This window comes from Schistocerca piceifrons, chromosome 6 (assembly GCF_021461385.2).
Source record: "Schistocerca piceifrons isolate TAMUIC-IGC-003096 chromosome 6, iqSchPice1.1, whole genome shotgun sequence".
Classification (NCBI taxonomy): domain Eukaryota; kingdom Metazoa; phylum Arthropoda; class Insecta; order Orthoptera; family Acrididae; genus Schistocerca; species Schistocerca piceifrons.
The window spans coordinates 19,097,211-19,117,840 of record NC_060143.1 but is presented as its reverse complement, the minus strand read 5'-3'; the positions used below and the strand labels follow the sequence as shown (position 1 = coordinate 19,117,840).

Genomic DNA, 20,630 nt, shown 5'->3' with positions numbered 1-20,630 from the left:
ATGACAGCTGTTTCCTAAAACCGTGCTGGTTTCTGCAGATGAGCTCCTCAGAGTCTAGAGAGGTCATTATGTCTGAACACAAAATATGTTCCGTGATTCTACAACAAATCGATGTCAGTGGAATTGGCCGGTAATTATGTGTATCCGATTTTCTACCCTTTTTATAGATCGCTATGACCTGGACCTCCTTCCAGTCGCGTGGAACTTACCGATTTTCCAGAGATCTCTGATAGATCATGGATAAGAATGGTGCTATATTTGTAGCACAGTCAACATACAATCTTACGGGGATACTGTCTGGGCCAGATGCCTTCCTGGCGTCTAAGGATCTTAACTGTTTTACAATCCCAGATACACTAACCACTATGTCAGCCATCCTTGCGTTTGTTCGATAATTTAAAGGGGGAATGGTGCCGCAGTCCTCTACCTTCGACATTAAAAGTGTTGTGAGGTTGGCATAAGTGCACTTGCGGAAACGTCCTATCGGGGAAACCGTTGGTTTCCTGGCCATGTTTATTTTCGTATTATTATCCCTTCGTCTCTACCTCAGTCAAACACCCTGAAGAACCAAAGAGAGGAGATCCTCAAGGTTATAATGGCTGTAGCGTACAAAATATAAAAGAATTCGAAAGCAATTTACACATTATTTATTGAAAGCTGCACCATGCTTGAAAGCGCCTTAGATGCATGACACGTTTTTTCAGCGTAGTCACCAGGTCTCTGTAACCAACGGTCGGAAACTTCTACCAGTCGTTCATTTCCTCGACGATAGATATCCTCCCCTCGATTACGGATCCATTCGAGAATTTCTGTGTGAACGTGCTCATCAATGGAAAACCTGTTTCCTCCCACATGATCTTCCAGCTTCCCGTAAAGCCGGAAATCGAATGGTATCATATGCTCCTCCCTTCCCGATCAGCATAACCCACGTCTGAAAGACCTTGCTCAAATTATTGGCACTATTTCACTGCGGCAGGACATCCCATTGCTTCCCATCAATACACTGCCAAAACTGCATCGTGAGTCTGTGAGCAATTCAGACGTTTTGCGAACAAGAATCGCACGGCCTCGCGTGCTTAAACTGTGGGGCACGTTTCCAGCTGCCGCGCCATCTCGCTCCCACACTGTGACTCAGCAGTTATTCGAACTGCTCCAGAACTGTCTGCAGGAAACGCGAAACGTGTGTTCACTTCTGACAATGTGGCACGCTTGTTGCACAACGGTCTTAGCATTGGGTGACGTGAGTAACTTATATTATGAAGTCCTTATATACATACTTCACACTCAGGTGACAAAAGTCGAAATGGTTCAAATGGCTCTGAGCACTATGGGACTTAACTAATGAGGTCATCAGTCCCCTAGAACTTAGAACTACTTAAACCTAACTTATCTAAGGACATCACACGCATCCATGCCCGACGCAAGATTCGAACCTGTGACCGTAGCGGTCGCGCGGTTCCAGACTGTAGCGCCTAGAACCGCTCGGCCACCCCGGACGGCGAGACGGAGTAAGTAAAAAATCTAAAATATACGTTCATTTACCATTAATACCAAACTTGACACAAACATGAACTATGTAAGCACTACTGTGCACACATAATATAATTCATAGACTCCTGTTACCATACAACATCAAACAGAAAACTGTTTATAACATTTACTTGCAGAGGTGGCATTACCACACTACATACATGCAGAAGCCAGATAACATGTTATTTGACGTTATCGGCTATAGAAAAATTCTCAGTGCAGCAGGAGGAGCAGACCACCAACAAAAACACCGTAACCTGTGGCGGCGCGCGCCTCCTGCCCCGCTTTTAGTGTGGGGGGCCACAGTGGAACACGTGGTCCCAGCGGCCAATAGCGGCGCCCCCAAGAGCGTGCTTTAAGCGCCGGCCACTCTCTCATCCAGTCAGTCTAATCTCGCTTACGTCGGTTTACACCTCGCTTGCTCTAGACTGCTTTCTTTCTGGTTCGTGTACGAGTTTGTTTCCTTGTGACTCTGTTGTTCGGTCTTGTCGTATTCGTTCTGTCCTTCGTTGGTCGTGTCCGTCCTTTCCCGTTGTGTTTTTGTTCGCGGGCGTCTCCGCCGCTCCCGCCGCGCCTTCCGTCAGTGCTACCCCGCGACCGTCCTGGTCGCAGTTACAACAGCATCAGCGTGAGAGCCGGTAACTAGAGCCTGTTGTATATCATGCACAAAGAGGGCCAGCTGTGTCTCGCATGTCCGCTGTTTCCTAAAACCGTGCTGGTTTCTGTAGTTGAGCATCTCAGAGCGTAGAATTTGACAATTACGGACGGCTATAGTGGCAGCATGGCTAAATATTTCTGCAGGTGACTTCCAAAGACTTATTGTGTGCATGCCACATTACGCAGGGCAAAAGGAGGTTCGACACGATATTAGGAGGTATCCCATGACATTTATCAATGCAGGGTGAACAGTCTGATATAAGAGGGAATCCGTTAGAAGAGACGGAGAAATGATTTGTGAAGAAGGAGCAGTCTTTAATCCTAAGCGACTAAATGCATGACAAGAAGACTTTTTTCCCTTACCTGCTGGCGACAGAGGGAACTGCGTGCGCCCTGCAGCAGCTTGACACGGCTGGCCGTGGGCCGGTCAGCCACAGAGGCCAGCAGCCAGCACAAGCATTTCGCGTGCGGCGCGACCGGCGGATGTCAGCGCAGCGACCAATTGGCAGGCGGCCGCCCGGCACTTGTCCGCGGGCCCACGGCCCCGCCCACCCGGCAGGCGCTGGGCTGTCGCCAGCAGCGGCTCCGAGGCTGCTCTGACAGGCCTGCCGCAGGCCAGAGGTGCCTCGCCTTTTCTGTCGTAGGGTGGGAACCAGGGGGCGCGGCAAGTGTATGGAGAAATATTTTCCGCTTCCATGGCTGAAAAGAGAATTAAGGCTCTGTTACATGACGATCAGTCTGAAAAATGGTTCAAATGGCTCTGAGCACTATGGGCCTTAACTTCTGAGGTCATCAGTCCCCTAGAACTTAGAACTACTTAAACCTAACTAACCTCAGGACAGCACACAACACCCAGTCATCACGAGGCAGACAAAATACCTGACTCCGCCGGGAATCGAACCCGGGAACCCGGGCGCGGGAAGCGAGAACGCTACCGCACGACCACGAGCTGCGGACTATAGGGATAGACGTAGACGGCTAATATACAATATGCACGAGGGCCAAGAGTGAAAAAAGAGCCTAGAAGACCAAGAACAAAGTGCTTTCATTAAAAAGTGTGTAATACAGGGATGTAGCCTTCTGGCCCTAATCCTGAATCTGTACACTGAAGAAGTAATGATGGAAATAAAAATAAGGTACAATTCAAAGGTGGCTATAATTTCGCACCTTACAAGCACTCATCCACATACTTTTCCGTGATCTATATTATCTGTTTATAAACATTATTATATATTATAATATAATAATATTTATATGTTAAAGAGCATTAAGAGATTCTAAGATCTGCTTCAGAGGGTAGTCAGACAGGGCCAAATCTTCACTGTAGCGTTTATTATTTTCCGTTGCGCACAGTCGTTTAACACCCGCCTGCAGTAGCATCTTGGTCAATAGTTAATTTACGATTTAGAGTGAAAGCACAACAATGATAAGATTCGCCGATGACATTGCTCATCTCAGTGGAAGTGAAGGATTACAGGATCTACTGAGTGGAATGAACAGTCTAATAAGTACAGAATATGGATTGAGAGTAAATCGAAGAAAGACGAAAGTACTGACAAGTGGCAGATACGAGAACAGTGAGAAACTTCACATCAGAATTGGGGATCACAGACAAAGCCTAGGCAGCAAAGTAACCCATGACGGACGGAGCAAGGAGGACATAAAAAAGGGGAGTACCACTCGTAAAAAGGGCATTCATGGCAAAGAGAAGTCTGCTAATATCAAACACAGGCCTTGAGGAAGAAATTTCTAAGAATGCACGTCTGGAGCATAGCATTATATGGTAGTCATGCATGGACTGTGGGAAAAACGGAAGAGAAAAGAATAGAAGCATTTGTGATGTTGGAAATTACGTGGACTTATAAGATAAGTAATAAGGAGGTTCCCCGCAGAATAGACCAACAAATGAATATACGGAAAACACTGAGAAGAAGAACGGACAGGATGATAGGACGTCTATTAAGACATCAGGGATTAACTGTCATGGTACCAGAACTAGAGGGAGCTGTGAGGGTAAAAACTATAGAGGAAGACAGAGGTTGGAATACACCGAGCAAGTAGTTGTGGACGTAGATTGCGACTTCTAGTCTTGAGATGAAAATGTTGGTACAGGAGAGAAATTCTTGACAGGATGCATCAAACCTGCCATATATATATATATATATATATATATATATATATATATATATATATATATATCGGTTCGGAGGGTCACGAGGACACGAGGAGGGCCCTGGATCGATTCCCGGTGTTCGGGAGGACTGGAACTGGGTGACCTTCGTACTGTGAGACCATTTGAGGAGCTACTTGAATGTGAAGTAGTGTTCCTACGTGTGGGAAGTTGACAATGACCGGGACAACGGCTTGCTTAACTCATGTCTCTACATATAACGTCCGAATAACATCATGTGTCGGAGAATGGCACTACGGTCAATCAGTATCATGTGGAACGGTATGTACTCATCCCCGCGAGGGTAACTGAGGGCCTACTTGAATGAGACGTAGTGACGCCAAGGTCTGGAAAGTTGATACGGTCGGCAGGGCAGAGTTAGTTAGACATGTTAGTGAGACATGTCCTGAAGCGTACGTGCATAGTTAAGAAATTTGGAAATTTTTGGTGAGGTCTTATGAGACCAAACTGCTGAGGTCGACTCGAACCTCCGCCGGGGGAGCCGCACGGACCGTGACAAGGCGCCTCGGCCGCGCGGCTACCTCGCGCGGCGGGCATAGTTAACTTGGAGCTAGAATGATGGGCGAAAGGAAAAACAAATAGGAATTATAAAAATAGCAAACTGATTATTTAGTATAAAACTGCAAAATACTTTATGATAACGATCTGTCGTGGTAGGGCAAGCAAAGTGTCACTGAAACGATTCTTATTTATCTACAACATTTTACTTAAGTGCAATACATATTACTGTCGTGGCGACCAAAATCTGAAGGGAATGTTTACTTGCTTTGCCGAGTTCTTCAACCACAATCCACCTTCCAGCAATCCTGCCTGTTATGCGGGGGACCTGGGTTCGATTCCAGTACTGCCAGGGATTTTACATCGGTGGAAGGGCTTGTGGGTGGTGCACTTAGTCTCGTGAGGCCAAATAAGGAGCAGCAGCAGCAGTTCTACGGTCAGAAACGCCGACGACGATCGGGGGAGCAATGTGCTGACCATCTGACGTCGCCAGTAGCAGAAGACGACACGGCGATCGGTCGAGCCCGACTGGTCCCCCTACGGCCTACCGCGAAACTTTTACGTTATCTATTGCAAACCAGAGCATATCTGAGATAAATATGATTACAAATTTAACAAAGACTGTGCCTTTTACGGCCAGAAGATAATATGGTTAATAAAAGTTAGAAAGTTAGGAAGGATAGTATCAAATCAGTAAAAACACTCGGTCGTTAAAGAATGCCATAGTGAATTTTTTGTTGACTGGTTAATTATAGTCGATATGATAGTTTATTACCGAGACTATTTTTAGGTGTCACTGGACTCGGAAAAGCAGCATCGGCTACTGGAGACAAGAGACCTACAGCTGTCGGCTGCAATTGAAGAGATTTGGTTTGGATGCCAAAAGTTCCTCTTCAGAGTGAAAGTGATGGGGTCAAGCGGCAGGGATCGTTGGGAGCTTTTGGTGGCGGTTGCAGCGTAAAGAGTGTGACGGCCTTGTTTAGACGTATGAGCTATGTGTTTGAGGAGAAGAATTACCTAAAATGAAAATATGAAGGATCACCATTCCGACCTTTCATTCATAACAGCAAGACTGTCATTCACTAGCATTCCCCACTTCTCTTGTAGGAGTGACAAGAAATTGGGTAACTTCGTGCAATTTGAGAAACTAAGCCATACGAATAATATTTTGAGGAATTGCTACGTTTAGAGAAAAACTATCCATTTCGAAAAAAATGCATTAGTAATAATATGTAGTGTCTCTTAGTTACTTCTTTAAGCAGACGGAAATGTTGGAAGTAGTCTCTTAGACATTTCTTTACTTAATAAACCTTTGGAAGAAAAAAACTGACCAGAAACAACAGCGGTCATTACACAAGAGTAGCATCTAATGAGAATCACCAAGTCCTGATCACTACACAACTTAAGCTCATTCAGGCACAGAAAGATGTGAACTGTAGTGGACTGGCAAGACAGCCAATCCACAGTGACAGGTAGCCGAAAGGCACGCGTTTAAGCTCACGCAGGCTGGCGTGAGGTCTGGAACAGCTAAGGGAATTTATAGTAGCAAAGAACGTAAGTAACTACTGGAATACTTAACTTTAATTCATAATTGGTGAACATCGGTCTGACGGTACATGTATCACAAGATAAATAGCCAATGATAATGGCGCCTTGCTAGGTCGTAGCAAATGACGTAGATGAAGGCTATGCTAACTATCGTCTCGGCAAATGAGAGCGTAATTTGCGGTGAACCATCGCTAGCAAAGTCGGCTGTACAACTGAGGCGAGTGCTAGGAAGTCTCTCTAGACCTGCCGTGTGGCGGCGCTCGGTCTGCAATCACTGATAGTGGCGACACGCGGGTCCGACGTATACTAACGGACCGCGGCCGATCTGAAGGCTACCACCTAGCAAGTGTGGTGTCTGGCGGTGACACCACATGAACTATCAAATCGTTAAACAGAAACAAAGAATTTAGATACAGAGAACATACCATTGATTGCTTAGAGACTCTCGCGTTTAGATCCAGCTGCCTAACTGCAATGAATTCTTTCTCTTCACTGTGTCTATTACATCCGAAAAGTATCTGTTTAGTACGGATGAATATCGAGAATGGGTGTATAGTGTCGTGTTGCGATACTGAAAACATATAAGAGAAGGAATTGAGCAAGACGCCTTTGCTTAAGCGTAGCTACTGCTCTCGACCAACATCAATGGGCTTTATGTAAGCTCTAAGTAAGGTTAACTGAAAGGGCTAGGGTTTGATTTCCGGTCTGGTAGCAAATTTTTATCCGTTGGGGGACTGGTGTTGCTTTGTCCTCAAGTTCGTATCATCATAATTTGACATCCAACTTTCGAGATGGCTGTATGGGAAGTCCCGGAAGCCACTGAAAGAAAGGTGTTAATTCGACTAGCGTCTGTTGACTACCGTCCTTGAGGAGGTGTGATTATGACGTTTCAAGACAGTAAGAAAAAGGTAATATAAAGTGTTTTTTTAATTAATTCTTGTATCAGATAACTGCTCCTCTTGGCATCAGAATAATACACTGCGTAAAAGTTTCATGAAATATGTAAACAATCAATTAAATGATTAAAATATTCTCGCTTCACCAGCCGTGTCATTTCGAATAAACCACTCGAGCTTTCGACAGCTGTCACCACCATCGCCGTAAGGAATAAAAATTCGCTAACTTCTGGGGTTGCCATAGTGTTCCACATGTGTAACAAACACAGACACGACGAGAGAGGGGTCGAAGTGAATGCATGCAAGGTAAGACTAGCTGAGCAGCTCTGACTTCAATTTGCAGTAGGATTTTGGAGCATATACTGTACTCGAACATTGTGAATCACCTTGAAGAAAGCCGTGCGGTTAAAGGCGCTGCAGTCTGGAACCGCAAGACCGCTACGGTCGCAGGTTCGAATCCTGCCTCGGGCATGGATGTTTGTGATGTCCTTAGGTTAGTTAGGTTTAACTAGTTCTAAGTTCTAGGGGACTAATGACCTCAGCAGTTGAGTCCCATAGTGCTCAGAGCCATTTTGAACCTTGAAGAAAATGACTTTTGACACATAACCAACACGGATTAAGAAAATATCGTTCTTGTGCAACACAACTAGCTGTTTACTCCCATGAAGTAATGAGTGCTGTTGACAAGGGATCTCAGATCGATTCCATATTCCTAGATTTCCAGATGCTTTTGATACCGTTCCTCACAAGCGACTATTAATCACATTGCGTGCATATGGAGTACCGTCTCAGTTGTGTTTCTGGATTCCTGATTTCCTCTCAGAGAGGTCACAGTTCGTAGTGATAGACGGTAAATCATCGAGTAGAACAGAAGTGATATCTGGCGTTCCGCAGGGTAGTGTCATAGGCCCTCTGCTGTTCGTGATTTACATAAATGATTTAGGTGATAATCTGAGCAGCCCCCTTAGATTGTTTGCAGATGACGCTGTAATAAACTGTCTAGTAAAATCATCAGACGATTAATTCAAATTACAAAATGATCTAAAGAGAATTTATGTAAGGTACGTAACGTGGCAATTGGCTCTAAACAGAGGAAACTGCTAGGTCAACCACATGGGTACTGAAAGAAATCCTATAAATTTTGGGTATACGATAAATCGCACAAATCTACGGCTGTGAATTCGACTAAATACCTAGGAATTACAATTACGAGCAACTTAAATTGAAAAGGCCACATAGATGTTATTGTGGGGAAGGCTAACCAAAGACTGCGGTTTGTTGGCAGAACACTTAGAAATTCGACAGAACCCACTAAAGGGGCAGCCAACATTACACTTGTCCGTTCTCTCCTGGAATATTGCTGCTCGATGTGGGATCCTTACCAGGTAGGACTGACGGAGGACATCGAAAAAGTGCAAAGAAGGGCAGCTAGTTTCGTGTTATCGCGCAATAGGGGTGAGAGTGTCACTGATATGATACGTGAGTTGGGGTGGCAGTCTCTGAAACAAAGGCGGTTTTCTTTGTGGCGAGTTCTATTTACGAAATTTCAATCACAAGCTTTCTCTTCCGAATGCGAAAATATTTTGTTGACACCTACCTACGTAGGGAGAAATGATCATCATAATAAAATAAGAGAAATCAGAGCCCGAACGGAAAGATTAAGGTGTTCCTTTTTCCCACGCGCCATTCGAGAGTGGAATGGTAGAGAACCAGTATGAAACTGGTTCGATGAACCGTTTGCCAGGCATTTAAGTGTGAATTGCAGAGTAACCATGTAGATGTAGATGTAGACGTAGATCTACTGAGGGACGGGTGACGTCAAGTAGCACGAGGCGCCGGCGCCACGTGTGAAACTGTCGCTCCCGCCTTTCTGCAAGCGTCGAGCATTCCTCTTTGCTCTCGCTCGATATCCAAAGCCCTTCCCCACGCCTTACTCTGCACCCCTGATCTCCGTCAAAATGTTGCGGTATATTCTAATCACAGTCGCCTCCTTTACTGTGGAATCACAATATGATGACGTATGCGAAAAGACTCTATTCTTTTCGATTTACGTTTCAGTAAATAGATGTATGAGCAAGTCCTTCGATAGTGTACGAGTGTCACAGCACTGTAGTATTTGAACCAAACCTCAATGTGAAGAGCGACTTCACTTCATGCAGTCAGACTTACACCCTATTCTATGTCGACGATTGGTGATGTAGCAACAATTGACAAAAGGGATATCGCAATTGCTTAAAATTCGTTTGTGTCGCCTGAATAGCAATTCTATTACATTAAGTACGAGACTAAACAGTCAATAATTAAATAAGTTCGGTATAAATCGATGAGACCGAAAGCATTCTATTTAGGGGGAATACTGCCTGTGGAGTAACTTAAGAGGAAATTGAAATGTGGTGACGCGATATCTTCAGCGAGTACTGTATCCCGAAGAGAGAGAAAGTGTTGTCTATCTGCCTGGTTTAAATTCTATCTAGTTCAAGCAGTCTGAGTAGTGCTCAAGTGGATAACAAATCGTTTAAGAACTGAGTTAATGTTGAGAGTAAATGTGTTCTTTCATGTTACGAACTGCCAACCTTGCGATGTCGAGTAGATGAGTATCGGGAAATCTAGTGTCCCCATACGCTGAAGTTCGTTGTTCACATTCAACTCGGTATTTTCGAGAGTGGACGTTTGGTGATTTTTGTTAATGTACAGGTATGTACAGGTTAGCCAGCTATAGTGCTGTAATCCAGTACTGTGACTCCAGGACCTTTAGCACATGCAGCCGTCAGACCGCCTACACAGATGCAAAGACCGCAGCGCGGCTCTGCTGAAACCTTGAACGTTTTAAAGCCGCACCCAGCTGTCAGGCGGAAATCACCCACAAGCTCAAAGTTGTAACGTAATACCATCCTGCATTACCTCGTTTCTGTTATGTTCCTCAGACAGGTCTCTCGTTAACAGTTTGTACGTCAGATGTGGATGAATTCAGCATTTATGAAATGCAAATGCAGCATACTGTTTTCTCTTCATATCTTTGGAATTTAAGTTGTCTGGAATTGTCTGAACCTTTCTTTATCACGCCGTTGGGTATGACAGGAATTTTCGTTCTTTCAAGTTTCTTCATACAACGAGATGGTACAAAGATGCGGGAGAAATGTGATTCATATGATCACTATGTCAACTTGATTTACGATTTCCACGGCTTACCTGGCAAAGTCCAGGAGAATATCTTAAAACGCAACCACGTCAGTATTTTCTCCCCTTATCACTCTCCCATAGAGTGAAAACTCGGTTTGTAATGAATTGGCTGTCGATTCAGTATTCAATCCCTTTCTTCTCTTCATGAAGAACGACTGATCGTATGGTTTCGCCACAACAAATTTTAGATTTCTCGTCACTTCTTTACTCTCTTGTCTTGCTAACTTAATAACAATCGACGTACGTATCTTGGTAATTGCTACGAAACCCTCGCGTTGTGTTGTGGATCTGACGAACGTATCGAGAACATGTACAACTTTTTCTTTATATTCAAAGTGTGTCATATCTGAACTGAAAGTGGAGTTTCCGTCCATATGTATCTTATATCGTCAAGAGCTAACAGATTGCGAAAAAGCGTACGACCAATATACAAGAGATCGACAATCCACATCGGTTCCTGCAGAAGACAGCTCCTGACGATGAAGATGCTGAACATGTACGAAAGCTCATTTCACTTTGAATGCTACGGAGAAAAAAAAAAAAAAATATATATATATATATATATATATATACTGCCGTAAAAAAAATCCCTAAAACAGTCGAAAGTATAACGATTTTATTTGTATTATAGACGAGAGGGAATCAGAAAATAATTCAAAAAGCTGCATTCGAAAGAAAATGTTCAACGACAAGAACTGATATTATCCAGTACATACCATCAGATCAGGAATGACTATGTCCTATTCGATCACTACCGCAGGATCTGTATGTTTGAAACACCCTCCAGAAAAGTTTACTTATTCTCATATTGTGATCTGCAAGTTCCGGAGAGTGTGAGAATCTGACATGTTCCGCTTAAGAGAAATCTCGCTATGCATTCTATGAAACGCAGATACATTACAGGACCATGTCACCACTCTGCAGTTTAACAGATGCACCAACTGTTCGGCTAGGTCGAGCACAGTCGCTAGCCAAGCTTTTGCCACCACCCAGTCCCTCACGTAAAACTGTCAAAACATCTCTCCACTTTCTATCTCCAACAATGCTCCCCTACGACCGACCCTGCTAGGTACACGTACAGGGTGTCCCAGAAGTGCCGGCCGGAGTGACCGAGCGTTTCTAGGCGCTACAGTCTTGAACGGCGCGACCGCTACGGTCGCAGGTTCGAATCCTGCCTCGGGCATGGATGTGTGTGATGCCCTTAGGTTAGTTAGGTTTAAGTAGTTCTAAGTTCTAGGGGACTGATGACCTCAGATGTTAAGTCCCATAGTGCTCAGAGCTATTTGATTTGTCCCAGAAGTCTTTCACTGATTACAGTCGTACACATAAGGCAGAATATATGACACATAGACACGTATCTTTTATCTTCAAGTGCAGGTAACATACTCAGACTTTTGTGTGCACACACATTAATAAATTTGAACGTGTGCTCCTTTCGTTGTCTGAACAGTCCTCGCGTTAGAGCCATGTCTCTCTGTTCTAGGCAAAATCTGTTCCCTTAAGCTTCGCAAACCACGTCTTGATGCTTTTAACATCTGATGGCTGTCCAGGGTAGACCATCTGAAATTTTCTCTAGACCGTTTTGATGACTGTCTCGTGATACCAGAGGACACATTGGACTTTCGTCTGGTTTGAGTACATGTTGTTTGCAAGTGGTGTAGGAGTCCGATGTTGTTAAGTAATTGGACCCTGTAAGAAACAAAATAACGACACGTATGTGGATACACAGAAACTTGAATATGCCACATGCAATTCAAGATAAAATACGAGGGCCGTTCAGCAAGTAACCTCCGGTTGATTTAAAAAAATACACCAAGTTAAATAAAAATATTTTAATATATACATCTTACAACTACATCTTTGCACTATTTTTCTACATAGTCTCCATAGCGATTGAGGCACTTATCGTATCTCTTCACAAGCTTTGAAATTCCTTCTGCATAAAAATCACCCGCTTGTGCCTGGAGCCAGCCTGTGACCGCATCTTTGAGCTCTTCGTCGTCATCAAACCGCTGTGACCCGAGCCATTTCTTCAAATGCATGAAGAGGTGATAATCACTTGGCGCCAGGTCTGGGCTGTAAGGTGGATGGTTGATAACGTCCCACTTGAAGGACTCAAGAAGGGCCGTTGTTCTGCGAGCAGAGTGAGGACGGGCGTTATCGTGCAAAAAAACGATACCGGAAGTCAGCATACCACGGCGTTTGTTCTGTATAGCCCGTCGTAACTTTTTTATTGTTTCGCAGTACACGTCTTGATTAATGGTCGTACCACGTTCCATGAATTCAACCAACAACACCCCTTTGGCATCCCAAAACACCGTTGCCATCAGTTTTCTGGCAGAAAAATCTTGCGAGGCTTTTCTTGGTTTGGTAGGCGAATTTGAATGTGCCCACATCTTTGATTGTTCTTTTGTCTCAGGGTTCACGTACTTAATCCAGGTTTCGTCACCGGTCACGATTCTGTTAAACAATGGTTCTCCTTCGTCCTCATAACATGACAGAAAGTCTAATGCAGAGGCCATTCTTTGAGTTTTGTGGTGGTCGGTAAGAATTTTGGGCACCCATCGTGCACAGAACCTACGGTAACCCAATCTTGCTGTCACTATCTCGTACAAGAGAGTCTTAGAAATCTGTGGAAAACCAGTAGACAACTCGGACATTGAGAAACGTCGATTTTCACGAACTTTTGCATCAACTGTCTGAACGAGTTCGTCAGTCACCAATGATGGTCTACCACTCCTCTCTTCATCATGAACGTTTTCTCGTCCACTTTTAAATAAACATACCCATTCACGGACAACTCCTTCACTCATAACTCTTGGCCCGTACACGGCACAAAGCTCACGATGAATAGCTGCTGCAGAATATCCTTTGGCTGTAAAAAACCTTATGACAGCACGCACTTCACATTTGGCGGGGTTTTCTATTGCAGCACACATTTCAAACTGCCACAAAAACTAAACTAGCGCAGGTACGACGTTCACTCGACCACGGCTTGATGCCGACTGACCTGTTGAGTGCGTTAACGCACAGATGGCGTCGCTACTCCCCCCACAACCCGCACTGTGACCAATCGGAGGTTACTTTCTGAACCGCCCTCGTAATTTTGTCTATTGTCATATTTTATGGCTTATGAATATTTGTAATCACGGAAAGATTTATGGGACACTACCGAGTTCTTGCGCTAGCTTTCTCAACAATTATGTGATTGATTGCAATTTGCTTTGAGGATAGTAACACGTATCTCATGTCTTTCTCCATGCCTGCTGGTGTCTGGAATCGATCGCTGCACTTTACCAGGATGATCTGAGAACACGCAGTGATACGATCCCAGTCAGACAGTTCCATAGCTAATCGAGAAAGCACAATCAGTGAAACAAGAAACATACTAAAGCGTAGAACAATGGGTAGACGTGGAGTCTATAAGCTCATAGAGATTCTGGAACTTATCTAGTCACACAGTTCCATCCTGTTCAACGACACGTTTTACCTTAAGGTGTATCGATGGACTGACATGGCAAACTCTTGCAGGTTTGGTGGCAGACACATATGAAGAGCCCAAGAAGAAAACGGGGTAAGTCGCATTCTGTACGTTTCTCAGGAGAGGAGATTTAAATTTTCAAGATTACAAAAAAAAAAAAAAAAAAATACATGAAACACTCGAATCAGGTGTAACCAAAATGATTTTAACGTCAAATTTTAATGGTTGTGGAGGATGTACATTAGAAACAAATGACAATTGAAATTGTATGATAAAGACAACATATGCAAAACATTTAGTCTATATCTTTACCACGAAAAGAACATGATAAGTCCATTTTTTGGTAAGCTTTCTTCCCTTCTTTGCGCTGATTATCACTAAAAGTTTCTATTTGTTGGTCTTGGACTTTGGTTCGTTATGTGGTAGACTGGTATAGAAATTTCTTGGGCCTTGACAACAAAACTGTTTAAGTTCTTGAAAGTCTGAATATTTGTCATAAGGTATTGGCAGAAGCTCTGAAAATGTACCCCTTAAATTAGTTATTTAGAAATCAGTCGAGATTTTTCTTTCAAAAAGTTTCAAATTACAAAACACCGTTATGTGCTCGACGAGGCCATAAGAATTTATCAGTTCCCTCCGGTTCATACTCAGCCTCCACGGCTAGTTGTAGACCAACAGAATGTTTCAAATACACTGGTGTTGAGGCTCCATTGTAAATAAACCTGTATTTGAAAAGCTCGTCTTCCTTCACAGTCAGAACTTTTCTAGGAGGTCGTGTCTTGAAAGAACGCTTTGGTTTGTAACATGCTTTTAAGAACGTCATTCAATCTCGCATTACTTCTTGCTAAACACGAATGACTTCGTAAGGCAATGAATTCGTTCTTGCAGTTTCAAAAGCATTTTGGTAACTCAGGTTTGATAGAAAAGAAAGTTCTTGCAAAGTTTTTATCACATTCCCTTTTAGAGTGATCTATTACTGGAAATGCTATTTTGATACTATCTAATCTCTTATTGGTTTGTGCGAGATACTGGCGGTATACGAACACTGCATAAATCTCATTCTGTCCTGAGCACGAGTCATAGAATATTACAATGACCCTTACTTTTGGATTAAGGATTTTGTCCACATAATGGTGCAAAAAATGATAACTTCATTCGCTCCTTTATTCTCTAAAACTCCAGTGAAGTATACAATATTGCATCACTGTTGGACGTTTGATGAATGTTGAAACAGAAAAACGAGAAAGCCATGCAAAACATAGAAGATGCTTTGGCAAACAGGAAATTGCCCGCGGTATCATTTCGTTTGATTCTTACGGTGTATAGTGAAGAGCAATATCTTCAACTCAACTGCCTTATGGAGCCAATGACTGGCCATCAGAACTTTCCATAAACTCATCTTTCAATGAAATGGAAGACCCCCGTTTTTCCCGAGGCGGCTTCATATGTTGACAATCCCGAAGCCAAGTTTTTAGATCTCCAACTCAGGTGGAAGGTAAATTTCTTCTCTATAGACGCCATGTTCATGATAATCTTATTCTGTCTAATGAAACAACAGAAGAAATAGATAGCCTAGCAGAAGAACTTAATAATTTACTCTATACAATTCAATACCGTGTAACGTGTAGAGCATGAACTTAATCTCTAATACAAATCAAAAGCATCTTTTTCATCTTTTGAGAAGCCAACATCACCCAAAATTACCATTCGTAACTTTTCTTGCCACCAAGACCAATATAAAAACACATTCTTCAAATTTATGGTTATTCACTTGTAAGCAATGAATACAAGTGCAATATACAAAGAAACGTAACTTGTAAAACACGTTGCCTCCAGTCATGGACACATTCTTGCTATGATGGACAAACTAATTCATACAGCAAAATTAAACCAATCAACTGCCGAACAACTGCTCACAAGCAAGAAAACCACACTTGTAATCGCACCTTTCTTACAAGCGATCTCCTACCGAATTGCCAACCTCTTTAAGATATGTGACGTAAGAGTAAGCTTTTTCACCAACAAGAAAACACAAAATAAAATAGTTAACAAAATAGTTTCGCCACACATCTTGCCCAACGCTCCTGTTCTACAAACAGCATAGAACAGAAATTGCAGATATTTCAGGTTGGTAACATAGATATGAAACGTGACATTAAACAAATAGAATTTTTTTTCAACACCACCTTCTCAGTGACGAGTCTGAACTGAAAAAGAAATTTTTGCTACAGGAAAATCAAAGTTTTGCTGCCTCGGAGTAGGTAAACAGAAAACCCCTCTCCCCAATCCTCCCTTTCTTAATTACACTTTTATCTACATTATCAGCCAGTAACCTACCACAGAATCATTCTTATGCTAAGTAGGTCAATAACTGTCTTCCGTACTTAATTTTTAACAAAGCCAGTGAAATGACAACTACGACAAAAGAACGACGATGGCTCAATAAATTATACACTCCTGGAAATGGAAAAAAGAACACATTGACACCGGTGTGTCAGACCCACCATACTTGCTCCGGACACTGCGAGAGGGCTGTACAAGCAATGATCACACGCACGGCACAGCGGACACACCAGGAACCGCGGTGTTGGCCGTCGAATGGCGCTAGCTGCGCAGCATTTGTGCACCGCCGCCGTCAGTGTCAGCCAGTTTGCCGTGGCATACGGAGCTCCATCGCAGTCTTTAACACTGGTAGCATGCCGCGACAGCGTGGACGTGAACCGTATGTGCAGTTGACGGACTTTGAGCGAGGGCGTATAGTGGGCATGCGGGAGGCCGGGTGGACGTACCGCCGAATTGCTCAACACGTGGGGCGTGAGGTCTCCACAGTACATCGATGTTGTCGCCAGTGGTCGGCGGAAGGTGCACGTGCCCGTCGACCTGGGACCGGACCGCAGCGACGCACGGATGCACGCCAAGACCGTAGGATCCTACGCAGTGCCGTAGGGGACCGCACCGCCACTTCCCAGCAAATTAGGGACACTGTTGCTCCTGGGGTATCGGCGAGGACCATTCGCAACCGTCTCCATGAAGCTGGGCTACGGTCCCGCACACCGTTAGGCCGTCTTCCGCTCACGCCCCAACATCGTGCAGCCCGCCTCCAGTGGTGTCGCGACAGGCGTGAATGGAGGGACGAATGGAGACGTGTCGTCTTCAGCGATGAGAGTCGCTTCTGCCTTGGTGCCAATGATGGTCGTACGCGTGTTTGGCGCCGTGCAGGTGAGCGCCACAATCAGGACTGCATACGACCGAGGCACACAGGGCCAACACACGGCATCATGGTGTGGGGAGCGATCTCCTACACTGGCCGTACACCACTGGTGATCGTCGGGGGGACACTGAATAGTGCACGGTACATCCAAACCGTCATCGAACCCATCGTTCTACCATTCCTAGACCGGCAAGGGAACTTGCTGTTCCAACAGGACAATGCACGTCCGCATGTGTCCCGTGCCACCCAACGTGCTCTAGAAGGTGTAAGTCAACTACCCTGGCCAGCAAGATCTCCGGATCTGTCCCCCATTGAGCATGTTTGGGACTGGATGAAGCGTCGTCTCACGCGGTCTGCACGTCCAGCACGAACGCTGGCCCAACTGAGGCGCCAGGTGGAAATGGCATGGCAAGCCGTTCCACAGGACTACATCCAGTATCTCTACGATCGTCTCCATGGGAGAATAGCAGCCTGCATTGCTGCGAAAGGTGGATATACACTGTACTAGTGCCGACATTGTGCATGCTCTGTTGCCTGTGTCTATGTGCCTGTGGTTCTGTCAGTGTGATCATGTGATGTATCTGACCCCAGGAATGTGTCAATAAAGTTTCCCCTTCCTGGGACAATGAATTCACGGTGTTCTTATTTCAATTTCCAGGAGTGTATAAATGCTGACCATTAAGTCTAATACTGATGTACGTACACTCGAGACAGGTTGAAGTTTTGCGCAGTATATATACAGGGTGTGTCACCTATCTCTGCCACCTCAAATATCTCTGGAACAACAATTAATATTCAAAAGCCGTTTTCACCGCCATGAACGTACGGCAGGGTCTTAGGAAATCAAATATTATGCGAAATTTTAAAACGTAAACAAATACTATTTTCAACATAAACTTGTCTATTTTTAAACGGACACCCCGTTATTTCGTATGCAATCAATAGCATGAAAAATCACAAAAATAATGGTGTTGGTTGCATCGCAATACATCAATTATATCCAGAGAAATTGCGAAGCGAAGTTAACGGTTGAAATAAATGAAGTGCACAGCTAGTGCACGTCCTGAGAATGGCGGCACGGTAGCTCAGCGTGTTCGGTCAGAGGGTTAGCGGCCCTCTGTAATAAAAAAACTGAGTTAATCGATCAACAACGAACTTAAATGGATGTCTTACGACGTCCGCCCCGAGCAGATGCAGCGAACAAAACCGAACAAAATGAGATTAAAAAATAAAAAAAAATTAAAAAAAAGAGGCTCAAGTGTGCACCTCACGCTGCCTGTGTCAGGGGCTCACACAATGGGATGGTATGCACAATCCACAAAAACTAAACAAGTAACACGTCCAACGCAAAGTTACGTTTTTCAAATTGTAAACGTATGTTTATTCTAGCGAAATGACAACTGGAACTACAATTGGAGATAACACACTTATATTCACTTTCCTAAACACATTTACTAGTGCCCTATCACCCACAGAAACTATATTGTTGTGTATTACATCTATCATATAAAATACACCCACATCTTGACCAATGAAACTGTGTCACGTCAACATATGTTCGAAGTACCCTCCGTTTGCATCAATACACGTTTGCATAGGGGTAACGAGAGAGTGATGCACAGATTGTAGAGTTTCTACACGCCGCAATAACACTATGTTGCATATCCTCTACTGCCTTTGGGGATTCTTGATACACTCTGTCTCTCACTGCGCCCCAGAGAAAGAAGTCTAATAGCGTCAAGTCGGGGGACCGTGCTGGCCATCGCACAGTACCTCCCCGCCCCATCCACCTATTTGGAAATGTCACGTCTAGAACGTCTCTGGCAAGTTTTGCTTTGTGTGCGGGACATCCATCATGTTGGAACCACATTGATGGACGAGTTTCCAGTCCTAGATCCTCTATGAGGAGCGCTAGTGTGTGTTGAAGAAATGATGCATATCGCCGTCCGTTCAATGTTCCACGGTAAAAATAGGAACCAACAATACAGTTAGCAATGATACCGCACCAGACATTGGCACTCCACCGTCGTCGATGAGCAACTTGGCGAATCCAGTGGGGATTTTGCACGGGCCAGTGGTGCACGTTCACGTTACTATGACTTGTAGATGAAGCCTCGTCCGTAAACAACATATTGCTTAGGAATACTGGATTAACTTGCAACTGCTGAAGTGTAAAACGACAGAATGCAATGCGGGATTCAAAGCCGTTCCCGTACAGTTCTTGGTGCAGTGAGATATGGAACGGATGAAACAGATGCCGGTGCAAGATTCTACACGCACTACTGTGGTTTATTCCTACACCTCGTGCACCCACCTGAGGACTGTGCGCTGCAGCAGCCAGAACAGCAATTTCGTTTCCATTGCCAGTCGCTGGCTGGCGTTGTACGTCGACGTTTTGTCGGAGCCCAGCTTCCTTTTTTCGTGAGTGTCTTGAGATGTTGCAAATGGTTCGACGTGACGGACACCGCCGATCAGGGTTGTTGTTGTTGTGGTCTTCAGTCCTGAGACTGGTTTGATGCAGCTCTCCATGCTACTCTATCGTGTGCAAGTTTCTTCATCTCCTAGTACCTACTGCAACCTACATCCTTCTGAATCTGCTTAGTGTATTCATCTCTTGGTCTCCCTCTACGATTTTTACCCTCCACGCTGCCCTCCAATGCTAAATTTGTGATCCCTTGATGCCTCAAAACATGTCCTACCAACCGATCCCTTCTTCTAGTCAAGTTGTGCCACAAACTTCTCTTCTCCCCAATCCTACTCAATACCTCCTCATTAGTTACGTGATCTACCCACCTTATCTTCAGCATTCTTCTGTAGCACCACATTTCGAAAGCTTCTATTCTCTTCTTGTCCAAACTAGTTATCGTCCATGTTTCACTTCCATACATGGCTACACTCCATACAAATACTTTCAGAAACGACTTCCTGACACTTAAATCTATACTCGATGTTAACAAATTTCTCTTCTTCAGAAACGATTTCCTTGCCATTGCCAGTCTACATTTTATATCCTCTCTACTTCGACCATCATCAGTTATTTTACTCCCTAAATAGCAAAACTCCTTTACTACTTTAAGTGTCTCATTTCCTAATCTAATACCCTCAGCATCACCCGATTTAATTTGACTACATTCCATTATCCTTGTTTTGCTTTTGTTGATGTTCATCTTATATCCTCCTTTCAAGACACTGTCCATTCCGTTCAACTGCTCTTCCAAGTCCTTTGCTGTCTGTGACAGAATTACAATGTCATCGGCGAACCTCAAAGTTTTTACTTCTTCTCCATGAATTTTAGTACCTACTCCGATTTTTTCTTTTGTTTCCTTCACTGCTTGCTCAATATACAGATTGAATAACATCGGGGAGAGGCTACAACCCTGTCTCACTCCCTTCCCAACCACTGCTTCCCATTCATGCCCCTCTTATAACTGCCATCTG

General features: G+C 44.1%; 1 protein-coding gene across 1 annotated transcript in view; it reads left to right on the top strand.

Moving 5' to 3' along the window:
- The first annotated feature begins 2,520 nt into the window (after positions 1–2,520).
- LOC124802820 (translation initiation factor IF-2-like) overlaps positions 2,521–20,630 on the top strand; it is a 183,507-nt gene continuing 165,397 nt past the window's right edge. The window contains exon 1 of the mRNA XM_047263825.1: positions 2,521–2,746. Within this exon, the coding sequence (XP_047119781.1) occupies positions 2,521–2,746 (226 nt within the window). The remainder of the gene's footprint in view (positions 2,747–20,630) is intronic.